This window comes from Pygocentrus nattereri, chromosome 1, assembly GCF_015220715.1.
Source record: "Pygocentrus nattereri isolate fPygNat1 chromosome 1, fPygNat1.pri, whole genome shotgun sequence".
Lineage (NCBI taxonomy): Eukaryota > Metazoa > Chordata > Actinopteri > Characiformes > Serrasalmidae > Pygocentrus > Pygocentrus nattereri.
The window spans coordinates 56207225-56227647 of NC_051211.1; the positions used below are offsets into that span (position 1 = coordinate 56207225).

General features: G+C 46.8%; 1 protein-coding gene across 2 annotated transcripts in view; it reads left to right on the forward strand.

Moving 5' to 3' along the window:
- Positions 1 to 696: 696 nt before the first annotated feature.
- waslb (WASP like actin nucleation promoting factor b) overlaps positions 697 to 20423 on the forward strand; it is a 51283-nt gene continuing 31556 nt past the window's right edge. The window contains exons 1-3 of one of the 2 annotated variants that reach the window (XM_037540759.1): positions 697 to 1228; positions 12808 to 12942; positions 17720 to 17806. In XM_037540759.1, the coding sequence (XP_037396656.1) occupies positions 1121 to 1228; positions 12808 to 12942; positions 17720 to 17806 (330 nt within the window). In that variant the 5' untranslated portion in view covers positions 697 to 1120. The remainder of the gene's footprint in view (positions 1229 to 12807; positions 12943 to 17719; positions 17807 to 20423) is intronic. The other variant, XM_037540756.1, reaches the window with a different exon arrangement.

Consider the following 20423-nt stretch of genomic DNA (forward strand, 5'->3'; position numbering starts at 1 on the left):
ATAATAAAGTGTCTATATCTGTGTTGTAGTCATGGCGACACCTGGTTCCCATCACCACCACTGTAAAGACGTCTGGACCACTTCACACCGAACCCTCTGGATCTCTCTGCTTACACCTCACACACTGAGCCGTGGGGGGATTTTGAAAAGACGGTGGAACGTCCCTTTTAGGCAGGCCTGCCAGACTGATTTCGAGTTCAGTCAAGTCCATGTGTCACGCATTCCACCCTCACTAGCCCCGCCCACCCCGCTCAGGCTTGATTGACATAGTGTTGTTCCTAAACTATGACACTAATTCATGCACAATAAATGAGATTATGAAAGCATTGACCTTATTTGGCCTTATTGACCTTATTGAGTCATGGCAACAGTTGCTAATTTTAGGCTGGATTTTTTTTAATGATTCATAAAACAGAACAAAAATGCAACGAAATGATTAAAACACTGCATTGAGTAACATAGACGATGCATGACTTTATATACCTGCCAAATTTATTATTATTATTATTATTGTTATAATTATAATAATAATAATAATAATATTTTTGTGTTATTTCTTTTTATTTGTCTAGCTTTTACTTTACTTTGTTATTCATTATTTCATGTTTCATATGAAGATTAAATTAATTCTTTAAAAAGTTTGATTGACATCTTTCGTCATCGCGTGTTGACTCAGCTGGCCCCGCCCGTTCTCGCCGAGGCCCCGCCCACTCGCTGCATTCCTCTTCCAGAACGCAGCCTGACAGGAACCGAGCGGCTCCGAAGTGCGAACTTCTTGACCGACCTTTCGGCCTCTCAACAACCGGGACGACATCGACGGTTCTCCGGACTGCGAGGCTTGAAGATCGCCGTGTCATTCCGCCATGGTGGAGCGAGGCGCGGATGGAGTGGAGTTTCCCTGAGTTTGGAGTCCTGGGCCCGGCGCTTCCCTCTCCCTCACTCCCTAACAGCCTGGAACAAGTTCTCGCCCAGCACTTCTCGCCTGCCTCTTCGCCTCTGGCCGTGTCACACCTCAGAACAGCGACCGCGGTGATCGCAGACCAATGACCGCTTGCTTTAAGGTCCAGCTCCCCCGCCGCCGTGATTTCGGACCGTCCTGTAGCCGGTAGAGTCCACAGACATGAGCGGGCAGCCGCCGCAGCAGAGGCGGCCCACCAACGTCGGCTCCATCCTGCTCACCAGTCAAGAAAATGACATGCTCTACAACCACCTGGGCAAAAAATGCACTGTAAGTCCAGCCGCCTCCGCTAGTTTACCCTGAGCCCGCTTGTCAGCTTCTTGTTTCAATTTTTCCGTTCCACCTTAAATGGTGCAGCAGTTACATTCAGAGCCTCAGCTTCTCGCTCGAGTTCGGGTTCCACCTTAAATGCTGCACCGGTGACGTCCTGGCGCCTCGGCTTTCTCGTTCGAACTTCGCGTTCCACCTTAAACGGTGCAGCGGGTACGTTCCGTTCCACCTTAAGTTTGTGTAGCTCTTGCAGTCTAGCGCCTCAGCTGCTTGTTCGAACTTCGCGCTCCACCTTAAATGGTGCTGCGGTTTCACCCCGGCGTCTCGGCTTCTCGTTCGAATTTCGCGTTCCACCTTAAATATTGCATGTGACGGTTCTGGCGCCTTAGCTTCATGCTCAGTCATTTTCCCGTTCCACCTTAAGTTGTATACCACTTACATTCAGGCGCCTCAGCTTGTTGTTCGAAGCTCGCGTTCCACCTTAAGTGGTGCAGCAGTTACTTTCCGTCCCACCTTAAGTGCTGTAGCGCATAGATTCAGGCGCCTCAGCGTCTCGATCGAATTTCACGTTCCACCTTAAATGGTGCAGTAGTTACGCTCTAGTGCCAGGGGACCCAGAATGTATCAGATACACCGTTTAAGGTGGAACGGGGGAAATTCGAAAGTGACGCAGAGGCGCCAAAATCTAAGCGCTACACCACTTAAGGTGGGACGGGGGAATTCGAAAGAGACGCTGAGGCGCTGTTTTGCTTTGCTGCTCAGAAAGTAGCGTTAGCAAACTCAGCTAAGCTAACTTGGCTATTAGCGATCCCAGCTGGTCTAATGTGCCGTTTGTCCTCAAAGGGAACACCACCACAGCGTATCTCGTGTTTTAGGGCTGAATATCCCGGGATAAAGTTGAGGTTTATTGGGAGATTGTGATATTGTCGACAGAGACAGTAGCTAACTCGTTGGCTAACATTACCATAGCTTCATTAGCTACCACCCTCGCTACTCTTTTAAAGGGGAACTCCACCGAATTTCCAGATGTTCTGCGTGATTAAACGACTGGAACGTAAACAGAGTCATTCTGAGCGGTTCGGTGTGAAACGCTCCGTTATAGAGAATCTTACCGAGTCAGAACCGTTCACAGTTATGGTGATAGGAACCAGACGTCCACCTCTAAGACCTCCCTTATAACGTTGGTGCATGAGACGAGGCATCATGTATGAGATGTTTTAATCCGTTTGTTTTAATCTATTCGTGGTGGAAGGATACAAAAAGTTTATTCTAAGGTGAAATAGTCCCCAAAGAAAATCACTTATTTCAGATTTTCCACTATTTTACCTGAAGACAGCTCAGAAAACTCGTGTGGGTTCGCTGATGGTTTTGGACAGTACAATAAAGTGTCTATATCTGTGTTGTAGTCATGGCAACCCCTGGTTCCCATCACCACCACCGTAAAGACACCTGAACCCTTTCACGCCAAACCCGCTCTGTATGGCTCTGTTTACATCTGAACCTCTGAATTATACAGAAAATTTGAAAAATCAGGTGGAGTTCCCCTTTAGATGAGCTCACGCTGCCTCGGCAGTGTGGCATTAAAGCGGAATCCCACTTATCGCCCGGAATATCCGTATTGATAAATCGTTAAGGTGTAAACAAAGTCCGAGTCAGTCAGAGTGGTTTTGACGTGAGATGTGAGGTTCTAGATAAACACGTAGAGAGCCTCACAGCGGCCTGTGATGGGAACCAGACGTCTGAAGTGCTTCATGCATTGACACGGCTTTTAGAGGCGTCCCGTGACATGAGTTTCGAGGAACTTTGGCCACTTAAACATGTTTTTAAACTCCATACAAGGTGGAGGGGAAACACATAGTCCCCACAGAGAACGTGCTGTTTCAGATTTATCACTATTTTACCTCTTCACAATCTCGTGTGGGTTCTCTGGAGGTTCTGGATGGTAAATAAAGTGTCTATATCTGTGTTGTAGTCATGGCGACGCCGGGTTCCCATCACCACCACTGTAAAGACGTCTGGACCGTTTCACCCCGAACCCTCTGACTGAGCTTGTGTCCGTCTCGGTATAGTTAACCTGGCGTATGTGGGCAGTGCAGACACGGTGTAGACGTCCGGTAGTGGCAGCGAAGCTCTGACCGGCTCAGTGTTGGTCACTGGAGCAGACGTTGCTTCATGTGTTGCTGCCTGAATTTTTTTCTGCACAGTAAGCCAGTCAGACCAGTCGCACAGGCTCACGTCGGAAGGGCCTCGCCGCGCTCTGCTCAGCTGCCGGCGGCTGCTTTATGGGGGGCTGTTAATGGTGGTAGTGTTGGCGCGAGCACGTTTACAGTAAGTACTTGGCGGGGCAGATAAACCGGCAGCAGCTGGACTCTGTTAAAGGGGAATTCCATTGATTTCTATTGCACTAGAGCTGCTCGATCATGGTGAACACAGCATTCTTATGATCCCATAGTCTGTCGTTCTGCTCAACACTGAGGTCGGAATATTTAACACACTCACTCACGGACTTGGGAAGCATTGTGCCTTTATTATGTACAGATTGGGAGAAAAACTTGAACAGGGAGTGCAGTTCAACTGAAAACCAAAAAATTATATAAAATATGAAAAAAGTAAATAATATTTCACAATTTTAAAATATTAAATAAAAAGAATTACAAACAAAATCAGATCCATCATTAACGACCATCAAATAAACACATGCCGCTCAGCTCCGCCCTCTAAAGGCGTCATTAACAACCATCAAATAAACAGACGCCGCTCAGCTCCGCCCTCTAAAGACGTCATTAACAACCATCAAATAAACAGACGCCGCTCAGCTCCGCCCTCTAAAGACGTCATTAACAACCATCAAATAAACAGACGCCGCTCAGCTCCGCCCTCTAAAGACGTCATTAACAACCATCAAATAAACAAACGCCGCTCAGCTCCGCCCTCTAAAGACGTCATTAACGACCATCAAATAAACAAACACCGTTCAGCTCCGCCCTCTAAAGACGTCATTAACGACCATCAAATAAACAGACGCCGTTCAGCTCCGCCCTCTAAAGACGTCATTAACAACCATCAAATAAACAGACGCCGCTCAGCTCCGCCCTCTAAAGACGTCATTAACGACCATCAAATAAACAGACGCCGCTCAGCTCCGCCCTCTAAAGACGTCATTAACAACCATCAAATAAACAGACGCCGCTCAGCTCCGCCCTCTAAAGACGTCATTAACGACCATCAAATAAACAGACGCCGCTCAGCTCCGCCCTCTAAAGACGTCATTAACGACCATCAAATAAACAGACGCCGCTCAGCTCCGCCCTCTAAAGACGTCATTAACCACCATCAAATAAACAAACGCCGCTCAGCTCCGCCCTCTAAAGACGTCATTAACGACCATCAAATAAACAGACGCCGCTCAGCTCTGCCCTCTAAAGACGTCATTAACGACCATCAAATAAACACACGCCGCTCAGCTCCGCCCTCTAAAGACGTCATTAACAACCATCAAATAAACAAACGCCGCTCAGCTCCGCCCTCTAAAGACGTCATTAACGACCATCAAATAAACAGACGCCGCTCAGCTCCGCCCTCTAAAGGCGTCATTAACGACCATCAAATAAACAGACGCCGCTCAACTCCGCCCTCTAAAGACGTCATTAACGACCATCAAATAAACAGACGCCGCTCAGCTCCGCCCTCTAAAGACGTCATTAACGACCATCAAATAAACAGACGCCGCTCAGCTCCGCCCTCTAAAGGCGTCATTAACGACCATCAAATAAACAAACGCCGCTCAGCTCCGCCCTCTAAAGACGTCATTAACGACCATCAAATAAACAAACGCCGCTCAGCTCCGCCCTCTAAAGACGTCATTAACGACCATCAAATAAACAAACGCCGCTCAGCTCCGCCCTCTAAAGACGTCATTAACGACCATCAAATAAACAGACGCCGCTCAGCTCCGCCCTCTAAAGACGTCATTAACGACCATCAAATAAACAGACGCCGCTCAGCTCCGCCCTCTAAAGACGTCATTAACGACCATCAAATAAACAGACGCCGCTCAGCTCCGCCCTCTAAAGACGTCATTAACGACCATCAAATAAACAGACGCCGCTCAGCTCCGCCCTCTAAAGACGTCATTAACGACCATCAAATAAACAGACGCCGCTCAGCTCCGCCCTCTAAAGACGTCATTAACGACCATCAAATAAACAGACGCCGCTCAGCTCCGCCCTCTAAAGACGTCATTAACGACCATCAAATAAACAGACGCCGCTCAGCTCCGCCCTCTAAAGACGTCATTAACGACCATCAAATAAACAGACGCCGCTCAGCTCCGCCCTCTAAAGACGTCATTAACGACCATCAAATAAACAGACGCCGCTCAGCTCCGCCCTCTAAAGACGTCATTAACGACCATCAAATAAACAGACGCCGCTCAGCTCCGCCCTCTAAAGACGTCATTAACCACCATCAAATAAACAGACGCCGCTCAGCTCCGCCCTCTAAAGACGTCATTAACGACCATCAAATAAACAGACGCCGCTCAGCTCCGCCCTCTAAAGACGTCATTAACGACCATCAAATAAACAGACGCCGCTCAGCTCCGCCCTCTAAAGACGTCATTAACGACCATCAAATAAACAGACGCCGCTCAACTCCGCCCTCTAAAGACGTCATTAACGACCATCAAATAAACAGACGCCGCTCAGCTCCGCCCTCTAAAGACGTCATTAACGACCATCAAATAAACAAACGCCGCTCAGCTCCGCCCTCTAAAGGCATCATTAACGACCATCAAATAAACAAACGCCGCTCAGCTCCGCCCTCTAAAGGCATCATTAACGACCATCAAATAAACAAACGCCGCTCAGCTCCGCCCTCTAAAGGCATCATTAACGACCATCAAATAAACAAACGCCGCTCAGCTCCGCCCTCTAAAGGCATCATTAACGACCATCAAATAAACAAACGCCGCTCAGCTCCGCCCTCTAAAGACGTCATTAACGACCATCAAATAAACAAACGCCGCTCAGCTCCGCCCTCTAAAGACGTCATTAACGACCATCAAATAAACAGACGCCGCTCAGCTCCGCCCTCTAAAGACGTCATTAACGACCATCAAATAAACAGACGCCGCTCAGCTCCGCCCTCTAAAGACGTCATTAACGACCATCAAATAAACAAACGCCGCTCAGCTCCGCCCTCTAAAGACGTCATTAACGACCATCAAATAAACAAACGCCGCTCAGCTCCGCCCTCTAAAGACGTCATTAACAACCATCAAATAAACAAACGCCGCTCAGCTCCGCCCTCTAAAGACGTCATTAACAACCATCAAATAAACAAACGCCGCTCAGCTCCGCCCTCTAGAGGGCCTCCAGTGTTGTAACAGCTGTGATGTAAGCGATCAGCTGGTTATGTAATGATTAACGGGCCGCTGTGTTTGCAGAAGCTGTGAGACGAGCGTTCGTCTCCGTGAGGTCCTGTGTGTGATATTTATCCTGAGTTCTCTCCGGCGTGGGAGCGCTGTGTTCTGTCCTGATCGTTATTCCTTCGCTCTGAATCCATTGTGCTGAGCCTGATCAGCGGCTCTGACCGGGTTCCGCCGCAGCCTGTCGTTATGTAACGTGTTGACGGGGGAACCGGCCTCCCGTGGCGGTTGTTAAGGTTTCAGCCGCGTGTGGTTCCACCTTCACTTCACTGCTTCTGAACAGTGACCTTTGGCGCCTGTCTGCCCGTAAAGCATCCGGAGTGCAGTTCCTCATTCCGCGGAATTACCTGCGCTGTTTCAGTGAGAGCAGGTGCATTACTTCCTCCTGGTTGGAGGACGGTGGGAGTCACGCGGTCCTGTGCTGTTTCTGAGCACCTGCGTGAGGTCAGGACGTGCTCCGTCGAGCTCATTCCTGCCACCAGGACGTTTTACAAAGATTAGATCCGGATTTGAGAAGTTTACCGCGTTAAAATATCAGATAATGTCTTGTTTACGTTGGATATGGTATCTGGTATTAAGAGTGGATCAGACAGCAGTGCTGCTGGAGTGTTTAAACAGTGTCCACTCACTGTCCACTCTATTAGACACTCCTACCTTGTCAGTCCACCTTGTAGATGTAAAGTCAGAGACGACAGCTCATCTGCTGCTGCACAGTTTGTGTTGGTCATCCTCTAGTCCTTCATCAGTGGTCACAGGACACTGGCCGCAGGACGCTACCCACAGGACGCTGCCCACAGGACGCTGCTGTTCTCAGTCCAGCAGCGACACTGAGGTGTATAAAAACTCCAGCAGCACTGCTGTGTCTGATCTACTCAGACCAGCACAACACACACTAACACACCACCACCACGTCAGTGTTACTGCAGTGCTGAGAATGACCCACCACCCAAACAGTACCTGCTCTGTGAGGGTCCATGGGGGTCCTGACCACTGAAGAACAGGGTAACAGATGGACTCTGGTCTGTAGCCTGTTCTCTGAACGTGATCTAAAGGTCTCCTGGTTTAAGGAGGAACTTCACGAACTTCTTCAAAATCTGGTTGTGATTCGTGGTGGTTTGGTGTGAAATGGTTGATTTGCTCATATTTCTTTACTGTGGTGGTGATGGGAACCAGACGTCGTGTTATGGAATTCCTTCCCATTTTATTGTCTCGGGATTCACAGATTTGTTTTACAGAAGCAAATCTTTTTTGGAATTTAGGAATCTTACAGCATCTTATCTTCAGTTGAATCTCTGTTCATCAGAGCGTCGCCCCCTGCTGTTTATCAGAGCGTCGCCCCCTGCTGTTTATCAGAGCGTCGCCCCCTGCTGTTTATCAGAGCGTCGCCCCCTGCTGTTTATCAGAGCGTCGCCCCCTGCTGTTTATCAGAGCGTCGCCCCCTGCTGTTTATCAGAGTCGCCCCTCTCTCCAGTTTCAGTCTCCATTTCCCAAATGCTTCAGCCGAGCACGCTGACGTTCCTCCTCCTAATAAACAGACACCCGTTCAGCTCCTCCTCATTATTCACCTCCATCACTGTAATACTCCATCATCTACTTTAACACAGGAAGGTGATCAGAGGGGCGGTGGAGTTCGAGTTGGCAGCGTCTGAGATGTTTAAAACGCAGAGTTAGAAGAGAAAAACATCTCCCAGTGAAAGCCGCGTTTTACAGTAGGAATAAATGGAGCTCATTATGCTGGTAGTGAACTACGCTGCCTGACTCAGCCGCCTCAGAACCAGAGAAACGGACCTTAAACAGAAGTCAGGACCCTGCTGGGGTTCATCCTACAGTTAGGACAGGATTTAGGAGGTTTAGTCCAGTTAGGATGTTTGTGTGGTGCTGTTTTCTGATCTGGAGTTAATGCTGAGATGATGAAGGTGGAGCTGGTATGTGGTTCGATTTTCCCGGGACTGTTCAGTCCGGTCATGAACCTTCGCTTTTCCTTTTAGTTTAATTATTTTCCGAACTCTAACAGCTACGGCTCCTTCATGCCCGTCGCTCCGTGGTGAGATCTCAGTGTTGAGGCAGCAGATAAGGGAGTCTCTCAGCTCTTCTCTGCAGGAGTGACTGATCGCTGTGGCATAGCAAGTGGCTCCTTTCACGGATGAGGTGGGGAATGAGAATGAGGCAGCAGCCGCTGCAGCGGTGCTGCGGGAACTGCTGTGATGGACGGGCTTTTTTCTGCCGGTGCTGGCAGGACGAGCTCGTCCTCTCCGGGCTGACTGTGAGAGGCTCCTCCACAGAGCCACGCCCTTCAGCCGTCCTCTCAGACGATAAACTAGGATTATAATGTGCCGGAATAGTGGCATTCCTCGGTCATTAAATTCAGGCTAACAATATTAATAATAATAATATTAATAATAATAAGTTCTGTTAATAAAGTGCTTTTCTCAAACCCAAAGACGCTTTACAAAAACATCCCAAAATGACAAAAAACATAATCAGCAGTAAATAAAACAACACACACACACACACTCTCACACACACACACTCTCACACACACACACACACACACTTAACTCTGCCTTAGGGAACCAGCCTCGTGACCGGAAGGTCGCTGGTTTGATCCCCAGAGCTGAGAGTCCATGACGGAGGTGTCCTTGAGCAAGACACCTGACCCCCAACTCCTCCCGGGCGCTGTGGATAGGGATGCCCACCACTCCGGGCAAGTGTGCTCACTGCCCCCTAGTGTGTGTATTTACTAGTGTGTATGTGGTGTTTCACTGCACGGGTGGGTTAAAAGAGGAGGGGGAATTTCCCCGTTTGTGGGACTAATAAGGGTCTCTTAATCTTAAAATACAGCAGAGGGACCACAGTATAGAGTCACTAGCCCCAAAAGAGTCTTGAGCCGTGGGGAAAGTCACTCCACAGCTGTGCTGCGGCTCACGAAGCCTCGAAGGCGGAAAATGTTCTAAACCACGACGGGGGACCGTTTTCCTGCAGCCTTATAGCTGCAGTGCAGCTTCATCCAAGCAGCCGACCCAGACGGCCACGTTGCTGCGACGTAGCGTCATTAAGGCAGTCGGCCCCAGAGGCCTGGTAGCCGCACACGGCCGAACACTACCGGTCCAGGCAGCCCCACAGCTGGAGTGCAGCGTAAACCAAGCAGCTGGCCCAGGGAGCAGGGTCACGTCGATCAGGTCCCCAGTCCACAGAGCCTCGGAGCCGTGATGGAGCGCCCCTCAGGCGGCTGGTCCAGGCTGCATCATAGCTGTGATGTAGCGCCTCACGGGCAGGCTGGCCAAGAAGCCTCTTACTCTGTAGCTGCACCCTGTAGTTCTACAGTTCCAGACTGTGAAATGTTTTCCGTTCTTGCTTGATTCAGGATTTCAGCTGCTCATCAGTTTCAGGAGCAGCTGGATTTGTCATATTTTTAATTTCGTATTGCACAGTGTCCATGATTTCCTAAAACAATTTCCAATGTTGATCCGTCGGACCGCCGGACGCTTTTCCACTTCCCCTCAGTCCATTTTAAATGAGCTCAGGCCCAGAGAAGGTGGCAGCGTTTCTGGATCCTGTTTATATTTGGGTTCTTCTTTGTGTTTTAGAGTTTAACAGCGTTTGTGGATGCAGTGATGAACTGTGTTCACAGTCAGTGGTTTTCAGAAGTGTTTCTGAGCCCATGCAGTGATTTCACTACAGAATCATGTCTGTTTTTAATGCAGCGCTGCCTGAGGGCCCAAAGATCACGGCCAGCAGATACTGGTGTTCAGCCTCGTCCCTCACAGACAGAGATTTCTCCAGATTCTCTGAGTCTTTAATGATATTCTGCACCGTAGACGATGGAAAGCAGAAGCTCTTTGCTGTTTTATGTTGAGGAACGTTCTTCTTGAGTTGTTGCTCTATTTGATGGTGCAGGTCTTTCACAGAGGTTCTACAGCGCCTGGATAAAAATGAAAGAGGTGGAGACACAAACACCCACTGCATTTACAGCGACGGTCAGTGACATGATTGGACACAAGTGCCTGTAGATGAAGTCATAGTACTTAACCCAGAGGTCACTTCCTCCATAAATCAGTGAAGATCAGTGATGAACTGAGTGATAAGAGTCTCTGAAATGCAAATCTGCCCGTTGTTGCCGCTACGCTGTGAAACGGCTTGGCAGTGTAGACGCTGTGGTGTCAAATTCAAAGAGGAATTCCACCTATTTTTCAAAATTTCTGCATAATTCAGCGACTGCGATGTAAACGGAGAGATCCAGAGGGTTTGGTGTGACACGGTCCAGACATCTCTACAGTGGTGGTGAGTGATGGGAACCAGGCGTCGCCATGACTACAACACAGATATAGACACTTTATTTACCATCCAGAACCACCAGAGAACCTACACGAGTCTTCTGAGCTTATATGGAAAGTTGATGATGGAAAACAGTGGAAAATCTGGAATAATGAGTTTTCTTTGGGGACTATTTTGCCGCACAGCGCCCTGCATGTCTCCCTCCACCATGAATGGAGTTGAAGTTCTCTAAACTCTCATAAAACAGCGGCTCAGTCATCAGGCAGTGAATTCAGAACCAGTTCATGTAGGAACTTTCTGTAGGAGCTTTTAGAGGGGGACGTCTGGTTCCTATCACCACCACTGTGAGGAGCTTTTAGAGGGGGACGTCTGGTTCCTATCACCACCACTGTGAGGAGCTTTTAGAGGGGGATGTCTGGTTCCCATCACCACCACTGTGAGCAGCTCTGACTCGGTCATTTTATCTAGAACAGAGAACCGCTCTGTTTACATCTTAACCATTTCGAGGAAATCCAAGGAATTACTAAGGAAAGCTCAGGGAGTTCATTCAGTGAGCCTTTGGAAAATGGTCCCCCTCCTCCACCAAGCAACCCGGACACCTACGTCCACTCGTTTCCTGCTTGTGCCTCTTTCATCTGCCTGTTAATGTGGGCTTTGACGGTCTGTGAGGAGCCTTAAATTGGGAGCCTGTGGTCGGGGGAGCTGTTAAGACGTGCTGTGGGGCTGCATTCCTGACCGGGCTGCTGGCAAGACCGCCTGCTTATGCAGCTCTGCTGTCTGCTCCTGTAAACTGAGCGGACCCTCGGCGCGATCTTGAGGCTTTTGTCTTTCGGATCAGCTGTTTTTTATAAAGCACTGAGTCGTTTTTCACCAGACCGCAGAGTCCGACTTCCTACAAGCGTTGGCAGCGACTCAGCTGTTCTGGGTGAGCTCGGTTTGAAGGTGCAGGTCAAGAAATGTAGATGTTTTCACTCCACAAGCCTCAGCAGAAGCTGCTAAAACCATCAGCTTAATTACTCAAACACACTTTACCTTTTAATAAACGTTGCTGTCGTTCACAAGCTGGTCACCAAGGAGTTCTTAAGTCGCTGGATGTTTTAAGTAGGGCTGAAAGATTCATCGTTTTTATATCAATCGCAGTTTTACCCTGTTCTTCAGTGGTCAGGACCCCCATGGACCCTCACAGAGCAGGTACTGTTTGGGTGGTGGGTCATTCTCAGCGCTGCTGTAACACTGACGTGGTGGTGGTGTGTTAGTGTGTGTTGTGCTGGTGCGAGTGGATCAGACACAGCAGTGCTGCTGGAGTTTTTAAACACTGTGTCCACTCACTGTCCACTCTATTAGACACTCCTACCTTGTCGGTCGACCTTGTAGAAGTAAAGTCAGAGACGACAGCTCATCTGCTGCTGTACAGCTTGTGTTGGTCATCCTGTAGTCCTTCATCGCTGCCCACGGGACGCTGCCCACGGGACGCTGCCCACAGGACGCTGCCGGCTGGATTCTGGTTCTCAGTCCAGGAGCGACACTGAGGTGTTGAAAACTCCAGCACTGCTGCGTCTGATCCACTCATTTTATGATGCAAAGAATCTGCATTTAATCACAGTGTTCATGGTTCTGTATAGAACCATTTTCTTTACAAAGAACCCTTGAAGAACCGTCTTTTTTAAGACAGCAGAACGCAGTGCAGGTCTCGGGGCTCGATCACAGACATGCGAGAAGAGAAGTGACTTGAATCTGGATTTCTGGATTTCAGAATCGCAGTTTTTGAACGCAGAACGTTCTCATCTCTTCTTAGAACCGCAGTCTTCAGTGTTCTCCGCTCAGAGTGCGAGATCCTCGCTGTAGGTGTCTGATTTTGGTTCTTCTCTCTCTGCAGGCTCTGTCCTCGGCAGTGGTGCAGGTGTACTCAGCGGACAGGAACGCCTCCTGGACGAAGCGATGCTGCGGCGTGGCCTGCCTGGTGAAAGACAACCCTCAGAGATCTTACTTCATCAGGGTGTACGACATCAAGGTGAGTAGCAGGGGGGCAAATTTTGGTGAATTCTTTTGACCGACCACACAGAGGTCGGCGACGTGCCGATATTTAGTCATGATCCTGGTGCGCCGTGTGTTTCCCCGTTAGTAAGTTAGTCGGTGAGGCAAAGCAAGTTCATTTCTACCACACCGGCGGTTCAGTGTGCTGCACATGAAGAAAGGCGGAAGGAAATACAAAGACCAAGCGCTGGAGACCGAAACGATCAAAACGTCTTAATGCGATAGTTTAAAATAAAAAATCAGGCGTAAGTACAAAGTAGATAAAAAATAAAGGAAATCGTTAATAATCAATAAATGAAAGACAGAGGGCTTAAATTGGGGTCTTTCTGTTTGTTTGATTTTCAGTTCAAAGTCCAGTATTGAAAAATGAGAATATTCTCGGTTTTGATTCCTTTAGTCGGTGGAAAAACAAGAAACGGCTTCGTTTTCCAGACTAACCATAAAATCAAATAACACACGAGCAGCAATGAGGGGTCGATTTTACTGATTTAACTGAAGCAGAGGGAACCAGGAGGTCTCAGGAGCTCAGAAATCAGGCTGGATCTTCACTGTCCTGGTCATTTTAACCGCGACAGCCCGAGTGTTGAGAAGGTCAGATCGGGCATTACGGAAGGCTGTTAGGGGTGCAGCGACTATTCGACTTGGTCGCCGACTGATTTAGTAGTCGATTGTTTGGTGATGTCATCACGCGTCCCTCTCACATTCACTGGGAATGTTTGGACAGCACCAGCGCGACGGCAGCCTCGGGAGCAGAATCCTCCAGAGCGTGGAGCTGAGCCCAGAAAACGAGGTTGTGGCTGCGCCGTTTGAAAGCCGAGGTTATCTGGGAGCACGTCCTCCAAGCTGGAGCATCTGAAGAGGAATCGTCCTTTCAGTGAGCTAGTGCTCGGTTTGGGACACAGCGAACCTGACGATAGTTGTTCTAGATGTCTGATGTTGGTGTTCAGTTCAGTCCTGCTTCATGTTCTGAGCCGAGCTGGAACATGTTCTGTGTCGGAATGCTGGTTCTCTGGAATTGTTACTGGAGTTTGGACCAGAGGAGCCGGTAACTGATTCACAGCGACCCGGTTCGCTTTCCAGACGGGTCTCTGTTCTCCGCCAGCGTTTGGCTCTACTCACTGACCGATTCAGGAGGTAGTTCTCCGAGAACGCTCAGGGCAGCTGGACAGAGGGTGACCGCTGAAATGAAGCGTTTACACACAACGTTGACGTTTAACTGTCCATACAGACGTTTCCCCTCCGCTCCGTCAGAGCGCGTCTCCTCTACATCTGCTCTCGGAGGAGAGCGAGACTCTCGCTGGATGAAGGTTCTTCTCGGTCAGATTCGCAGAGAGTCGGACTGTCCTCTGTTTTAACGAAGACCTGTGACTGTAAATTTCAGCGGAGTTTAGACGGACAGCAGAGCTCGGAGCTCAGACCGCACTGTTTACAGTTAACCATCCAGTATTTTGGAATATTCTGTCCATTTTTTCATTGATTGATCGAGTGATCGGCTTGTTTTAAACAGCTTTATCGATAGTGTGTCATGCATCACGAAAGGCGTCTTCAGATGAGCGGTTGGCTGTTATTCCTCTCAGAAGGCTTTTATTCAAACTCAACACTCTTACCAGATCAAAGCTGAAGACCTTTGGCCCCTTGGCTCCAGAACTAAACCCATTTATTCAACCTTTCTGTCAAACTTTTATGATGTACATGAAAAAAACTATGAAATGCAGCTTCACAGACAGGTCAGCCCATTTGTCCTCAGCTTTATCGGAATAAAGAAGGGAAAGGGAGTGGGGAATGTAGTCACGGAAGAATTTGCCCATCTGCTGCATTTATCATTACTACCTCATGTACGGGGAAGGCGTGTTTTGAGGTGTGTGTTCGTGTGTGTGTGTGTGTGTGTGTGTGTGTGTGTGCGTGTGTTCGTGTGTGTGCGTGTGTTCGTGTGTGTGCGTGTGTTCGTGTGTGTGCGTGTGTGTTCGTGTGTGTTCGTGTGTGTTCGTGTGTGTTCGTGTGTGTGTGTGTTCGTGTGTGTGTGTGTGTGTGTGTGCGTGTGTTCGTGTGTGTGTGTGTGCGTGTGTTTGTGTGTGTTCGTGTGTGTGTGTGTGTTTGTGTTCGTGTGTGTGCGTGTGTTCGTGTGTGCGTGTGTTCGTGTGTGTGTGTGTGTGTGTGTGTGTGTGTGTGTGTTTGTGTTCGTGTGTGTGCGTGTGTTCGTGTGTGTGTGTGTGTGTGTGTGTGTGTGTGTGTGTGTGTTCGTGTGTGTGTGTGTGTGTGTGTGTGTGTGTGTGTGTGTGTTCGTGTGTGTGTGTGTTCGTGTGTGTTCGTGTGTGTGTGTGTTCGTGTGTGTGTGTGTGTGTGTGTGTGTGTGTGTGTGTTCGTGTGTGTGTGTGTGTGTGTGCGTGTGTTCGTGTGTGTGTTCGTGTGTGTGTGTGTGTGTGTGCGTGTGTTCGTGTGTGTGTGTGCGCGGGAGGGAGAGATAAGTGACGTGAGTGAGATCTTGGTGCATTGCTGTCTTGCTCCTTATTACGCTTGGTCACTATCGACTCATAACACGGGCTACGAATAATTACGGATGCTGGAGGTTCTGCCGAGCGCTGCTGTTCGTATCGGTCAGCGGTCGTAACCGCGTGCTGTAGAGGCTCCGAGTCCGCCTGGAGAAGTGAGGATGCTTTGGGTTCAGGTGCTGCAGCGCTGATGAAGTGCTGTTCTGGTGGGCCGGGTCCGTTTTACAGTGCATGCGCTGCACTGCTCGGTCCGCCGTCCGCAGCGGGAAATGGTCCCACACTTTAGACGTTTTCCGGACTTTTACGCACGCCGGTGTCTTTATTTTCCGCCATGTAGAGCAAAATAAATCACGCCACCTTAGAAATCTTCGAAAAGTGTGTCAGTTCTAACAGTCCGTGTAAAACAGTGGTACGAAGCAGGAGTGGTACGATAGCGGAGACGTTTAAAATAGACGGACTTCGGAAGCCAAAAAATCAGAGCTACTCGAGTAATCAGCCCTAAAATTAACGTTGAAATTTAGACGGATTTATTTTAACTTACTTGATTAAAGGAAAGCGATTCTTTCTGCTTCTTTGCACGTTCCTTTCCACTTATGATGGGAATTCTAAACGTGGGTCACTAGAAAACGACCCTTTATTCCATTGTTTGTTTGATTTTATGATTCGTTTATAAAACTGTAAAACGAACCCATTTCTTGATTTTTCCACTGACGACGGCAACAGAACCAGAAATGAGAATTTTTTGTTTTTCAGGACTGATTAACATGAAAATCGGATGAACAGAAGGAACACGGACCTGCTAGCTTATTAGAGTGCAGTTACACTCTTAAAGAGGGTTCTCCGGTGAATCTTTAGTAAAGAAATTGGTTCTGTATAGAACCATGGACAAATTTTGGCAAATTCTTTTGACCGTCCGCAAGATAATCTTGAAATAACAACCCAGAAATTTATAGTCGAAGCTTATGGCTTCTCCGGACTTCCGTAGTAAACAGCCAGTAGACCGCAGGCTTGGCCTTTAATAAATAAACAAAGACAAATAGTTAATTATTCATCTGGCAGTTAATCACCAGCTAATAGTTCGTAACTGTAGCCACGTTTACATGCAGCCTGATAATCCATTAATAATCCGACTAATAGCTCAATCGGAATAGAATATGTCCATGTAAACACCTCAGTCGGAATAGTCTAGTCCGATTGAGGCCATTCGGAAAACAGTTTCTATCTGATTGATCGAGGTGGGTAATCCTGTAAATAATCTGTTAAATAGAAGAATAATATCCGTGTAAACGCCTGTATCCGATTACATTCCCTATCGGAAAGTTTCAGTCCGTTCTGCATGTGCGTCACGTCACAGTGAGAGTTTATACCGTTCAACACGGCGGAGCAGAAACTGGTCTGCAGAGGAGACGAAGTTCATGCTCTGATCTTTAAAAGACGGCGGCGGGACGGACGTCCAGCTTATGCGTCTCAGAGCACGACGTCTTCCTCTCGGCCTTCTTTAATAAGGACGTGTGAAGGACGTTTTCCTGAGTCTGACGTCATTTTAAAGCAGTTAAAGACACAATCACTGCTCACTGCTGCTCATCTCTCTCTGACTGGACTCACGTGATGTTCGCTGTCATGGTAACGTCTCCTCTAAGCGCTACTCCACGTATCAAATAAGAGAGGAAATCGAGATAAATTAACAATTTAAATCGACAGCATTGGACAAATAGTTGTTTACTTATTCCTTTACGGTCAGTCAGTTATTGGGTTAGTGATTTGCATCTCTAACGAGTTGGCAGCCGTTAAATTGAGGCCTCAGGATCGAGCACCTCGTCCAGATCGTTACTTATCGTCCAGATCGTTTGCGTTACATATTTGCTAAACAGTGTGTTCAAAAATCCAAGTCAATATTTTTCTATTAGAAAAGCAAATGTTACGCAGTGACATGCGGAACCTTTGAAACCGGTCAGACCTGCTGCCCTTTCAGCTCGGCTCCCTGCATCCCCGAGGGACTCAGCCAGACTTTGACACAAAATAAATAAATGTAATTTTTTATTTGATTGATTTCACGCAGGTACTGAGTATCTGGCCTTATGATTTGGCCATGAAATTCAGATGGACACACCAAAATAGACCCTGGAGAAGAAAGGATCTCTCTCCAGACACTTTCAGAAATCCGGCTCCTGGGCCTTTGACACCCCGGAATGCTTGGCATGGGCTTGTATGAGATTTCTGGCTGTATTTTGTGTAAAAAATTCCTTTCCTGTGCTGATTTTGCAGGCAGGCAAATCCCTGTTTGAGCAGGAATTCTACGCAGACTTCAGCGTGAAGTATCCCAGGTCCTACTTCATGACGTTCGCTGGAGACGTAAGTGCCCTCGGCTTCGCTGTGTGTCCGTGTTTGTGGGGGGGAAAACACTCGGATCTCCGCTGCATGTGGCTGCAGCAGACCAGAAGTCTGAGGCTTTCTGATGAGAACCCAGAGGGAAGGAGAACCTGGTAGCGGTTCTGTGATGAAGCTGCACTTCCGAGCTGAATCCCATGCCAGTCGATCAGCGAGCCGTCCAGGCCTTTCTCTGAAGAACCGGAGATCCAAATGAGATCCTGAGCAGATTCTGAATATGATAAACATGTACAGAAGACGGTTCCTTCAAGGGTTCCTCAGTAAAGAAAAAGTTTCTAAATAGAACCACGGACACTCAAAGAACCCTTTTCATGATTAAAGATGTAGAACCATATACACAAGGTTCTCCATCAATGTGAAGAACACTCACAATACAAAGAATCCTTTAATCATGAATGCTCTACGTGGTTCTATATAGAACCATTGGCACTCAAAGAACATTGCATGATTAAAGGGCTCTTTGTGTCTTGAAATGGTTCTTCAGATTAATGGAAAATGTGCTTGAGATGGTTCTATATGGATCCTTTTTAAAAATGGGTTCTCTATAGCACCAAATAGAGCTCTTTAAACAGATGGGTTCTTTACTAAAGAGAGTGGTTCTATATAGAATTATGAACACTTAAAGAACCCTTTGCATGATTAAAAAGTTCTCTGCGTCATGAAAGGGTTCCTCTATTGTAGCAAGCTTGATATCGTGACAACAGAAGAACCCTTTTTGGTGCTTTATAGAATCCTTTTCAAAAAGGTTCTATATATAGAACCATACACAAGAGATTCTCCTTCAGTGTGAAGAACACTTTCGCCATACAAAGAATCCTTTAATCGTGAATGTGCTGTATGTGGTTCTATATAGAACCATGGGCACTCAGAACACTTTGCATGATTGAGATTCTTGAGATGGTTCCATATGGATCCTTTTTAAAAAATGGGTTCTATATAGCACCAAAAAGTTTTCTATATATTGTTTCAAGATTGACGTCTATGGTTCTGTACACTCCTGAAATAGATGGTTCCTTCAAGGGTTCTTTATTAAAGGCAAAATTTCAACTGTGACTACCTAAAGAACCCTTTGCATGATTACAAGGTTTTTGCATCATGAAATGGTTCTTGTACTGTAGCAAGCTTGATAGCGTAACGACAGAAGAACCCTTTTTGGTGCTTTTTATAGAATCCTTTTCGAAAACCTTCTAAGTAGAGCCATATATGGAAGGTTCTCCATCAATCAGTATGAAGAACCCTTTAATATTAGGTTCATATAAAAAGAATCCTTTAATCATGAATGTGCTAAACTTGGTTCTATATAGAACATTTTTGAAAAGGGTTCTGTATAGCACCAAAAAGGGCTGTTCTGTTGTTATAAGCTAGACATTGTGACAGTAGCAGAACCTTTTTGGTGCTATATAGAACCCTTTTCAAGAACTTTATAAAACCATACACAAGACGTTGTCCGTCAGCCTCTCTTTATTAAAGAACCCCTGAAGAACCGTCTTTTTTCACGAGAGTAACCTCATAAGCAAATCCAGCCGGTCATGTTCTTTGAGCGTCACCTGCCGCATGTTTTAGATCAGTTTTGTGTCAAATTAATTAATGTGGTAATAATGGCATTTAATAATAATTAATGATAATAAATAATTAATTACCTAAATAAATATTTTTGGCCAAATTTAATAATCAGTTTTACCCGATATGTCTTAAACGCTGGACTGTGGAAAAGAGAACTTGATTTAAAAAGCTCTTTATCTGGTCAGTAAATGTTCGTTTGCTCAGAAAAATGACTAATATTAACGTAAATATGAATAATAATGATTTTATGTCCGTCACTGTGTTTTTAATCTATTTTCTGCCCCTCCTCCAGGAAGCCCAGCACTATGTGTAGCTGTGTCCGGCTTTAATTATAGGGGTGGGCGATACGACGATATTTTATAGTTATTGTGAAAAATTGTCACCGTACAATTTACTTCAAATTTACTTAAATTTATGATCTACTTAAAGAAGATTTAACTGGGCGTTTCATTATTACGCCAGTTTAATCAGCACAGTTTGTAAAACATCCACTTAAAGTCTTTGAAGTTTACAGGTTTATTTATTAGTGTTATTATTGTATAGTTATGTTTGGCGCAATAGGGTAAATTTTATCTTTTCCAATTATTGAATAAAAAATAAATAAATAAATATTCAGATATCATGCGTGGTGAAAAGTCTTGAGTATCGTGATATAATAATTTTGATGTATCGCCCACCACTGCTAAATGAGGCGCTGCGGATTTGCTGATAATTTATTATTGATGATTTTTACTACATCGTTTATTCTAACGATGTGTGTTCAGGTATTCTAATGATTTATGTTGATTTCAGCAGCACAGACGTCTAACGAGCATTTTTGGACCTGATTAATTGGACTTTTGTTTATAGAGCGACGCTTTACGCCGCTGTTTATAGAGCGACGCTTTACGCCGCTGTTTATAGAGCGACGCTTTACGCCGCTGTTTATAGAGCGACGCTTTACGCCGCTGTTTATAGAGCGACGCTTTACGCAGCTGTTTATAGAGCGACGCTTTACGCCGCTGTTTATAGAGCGACG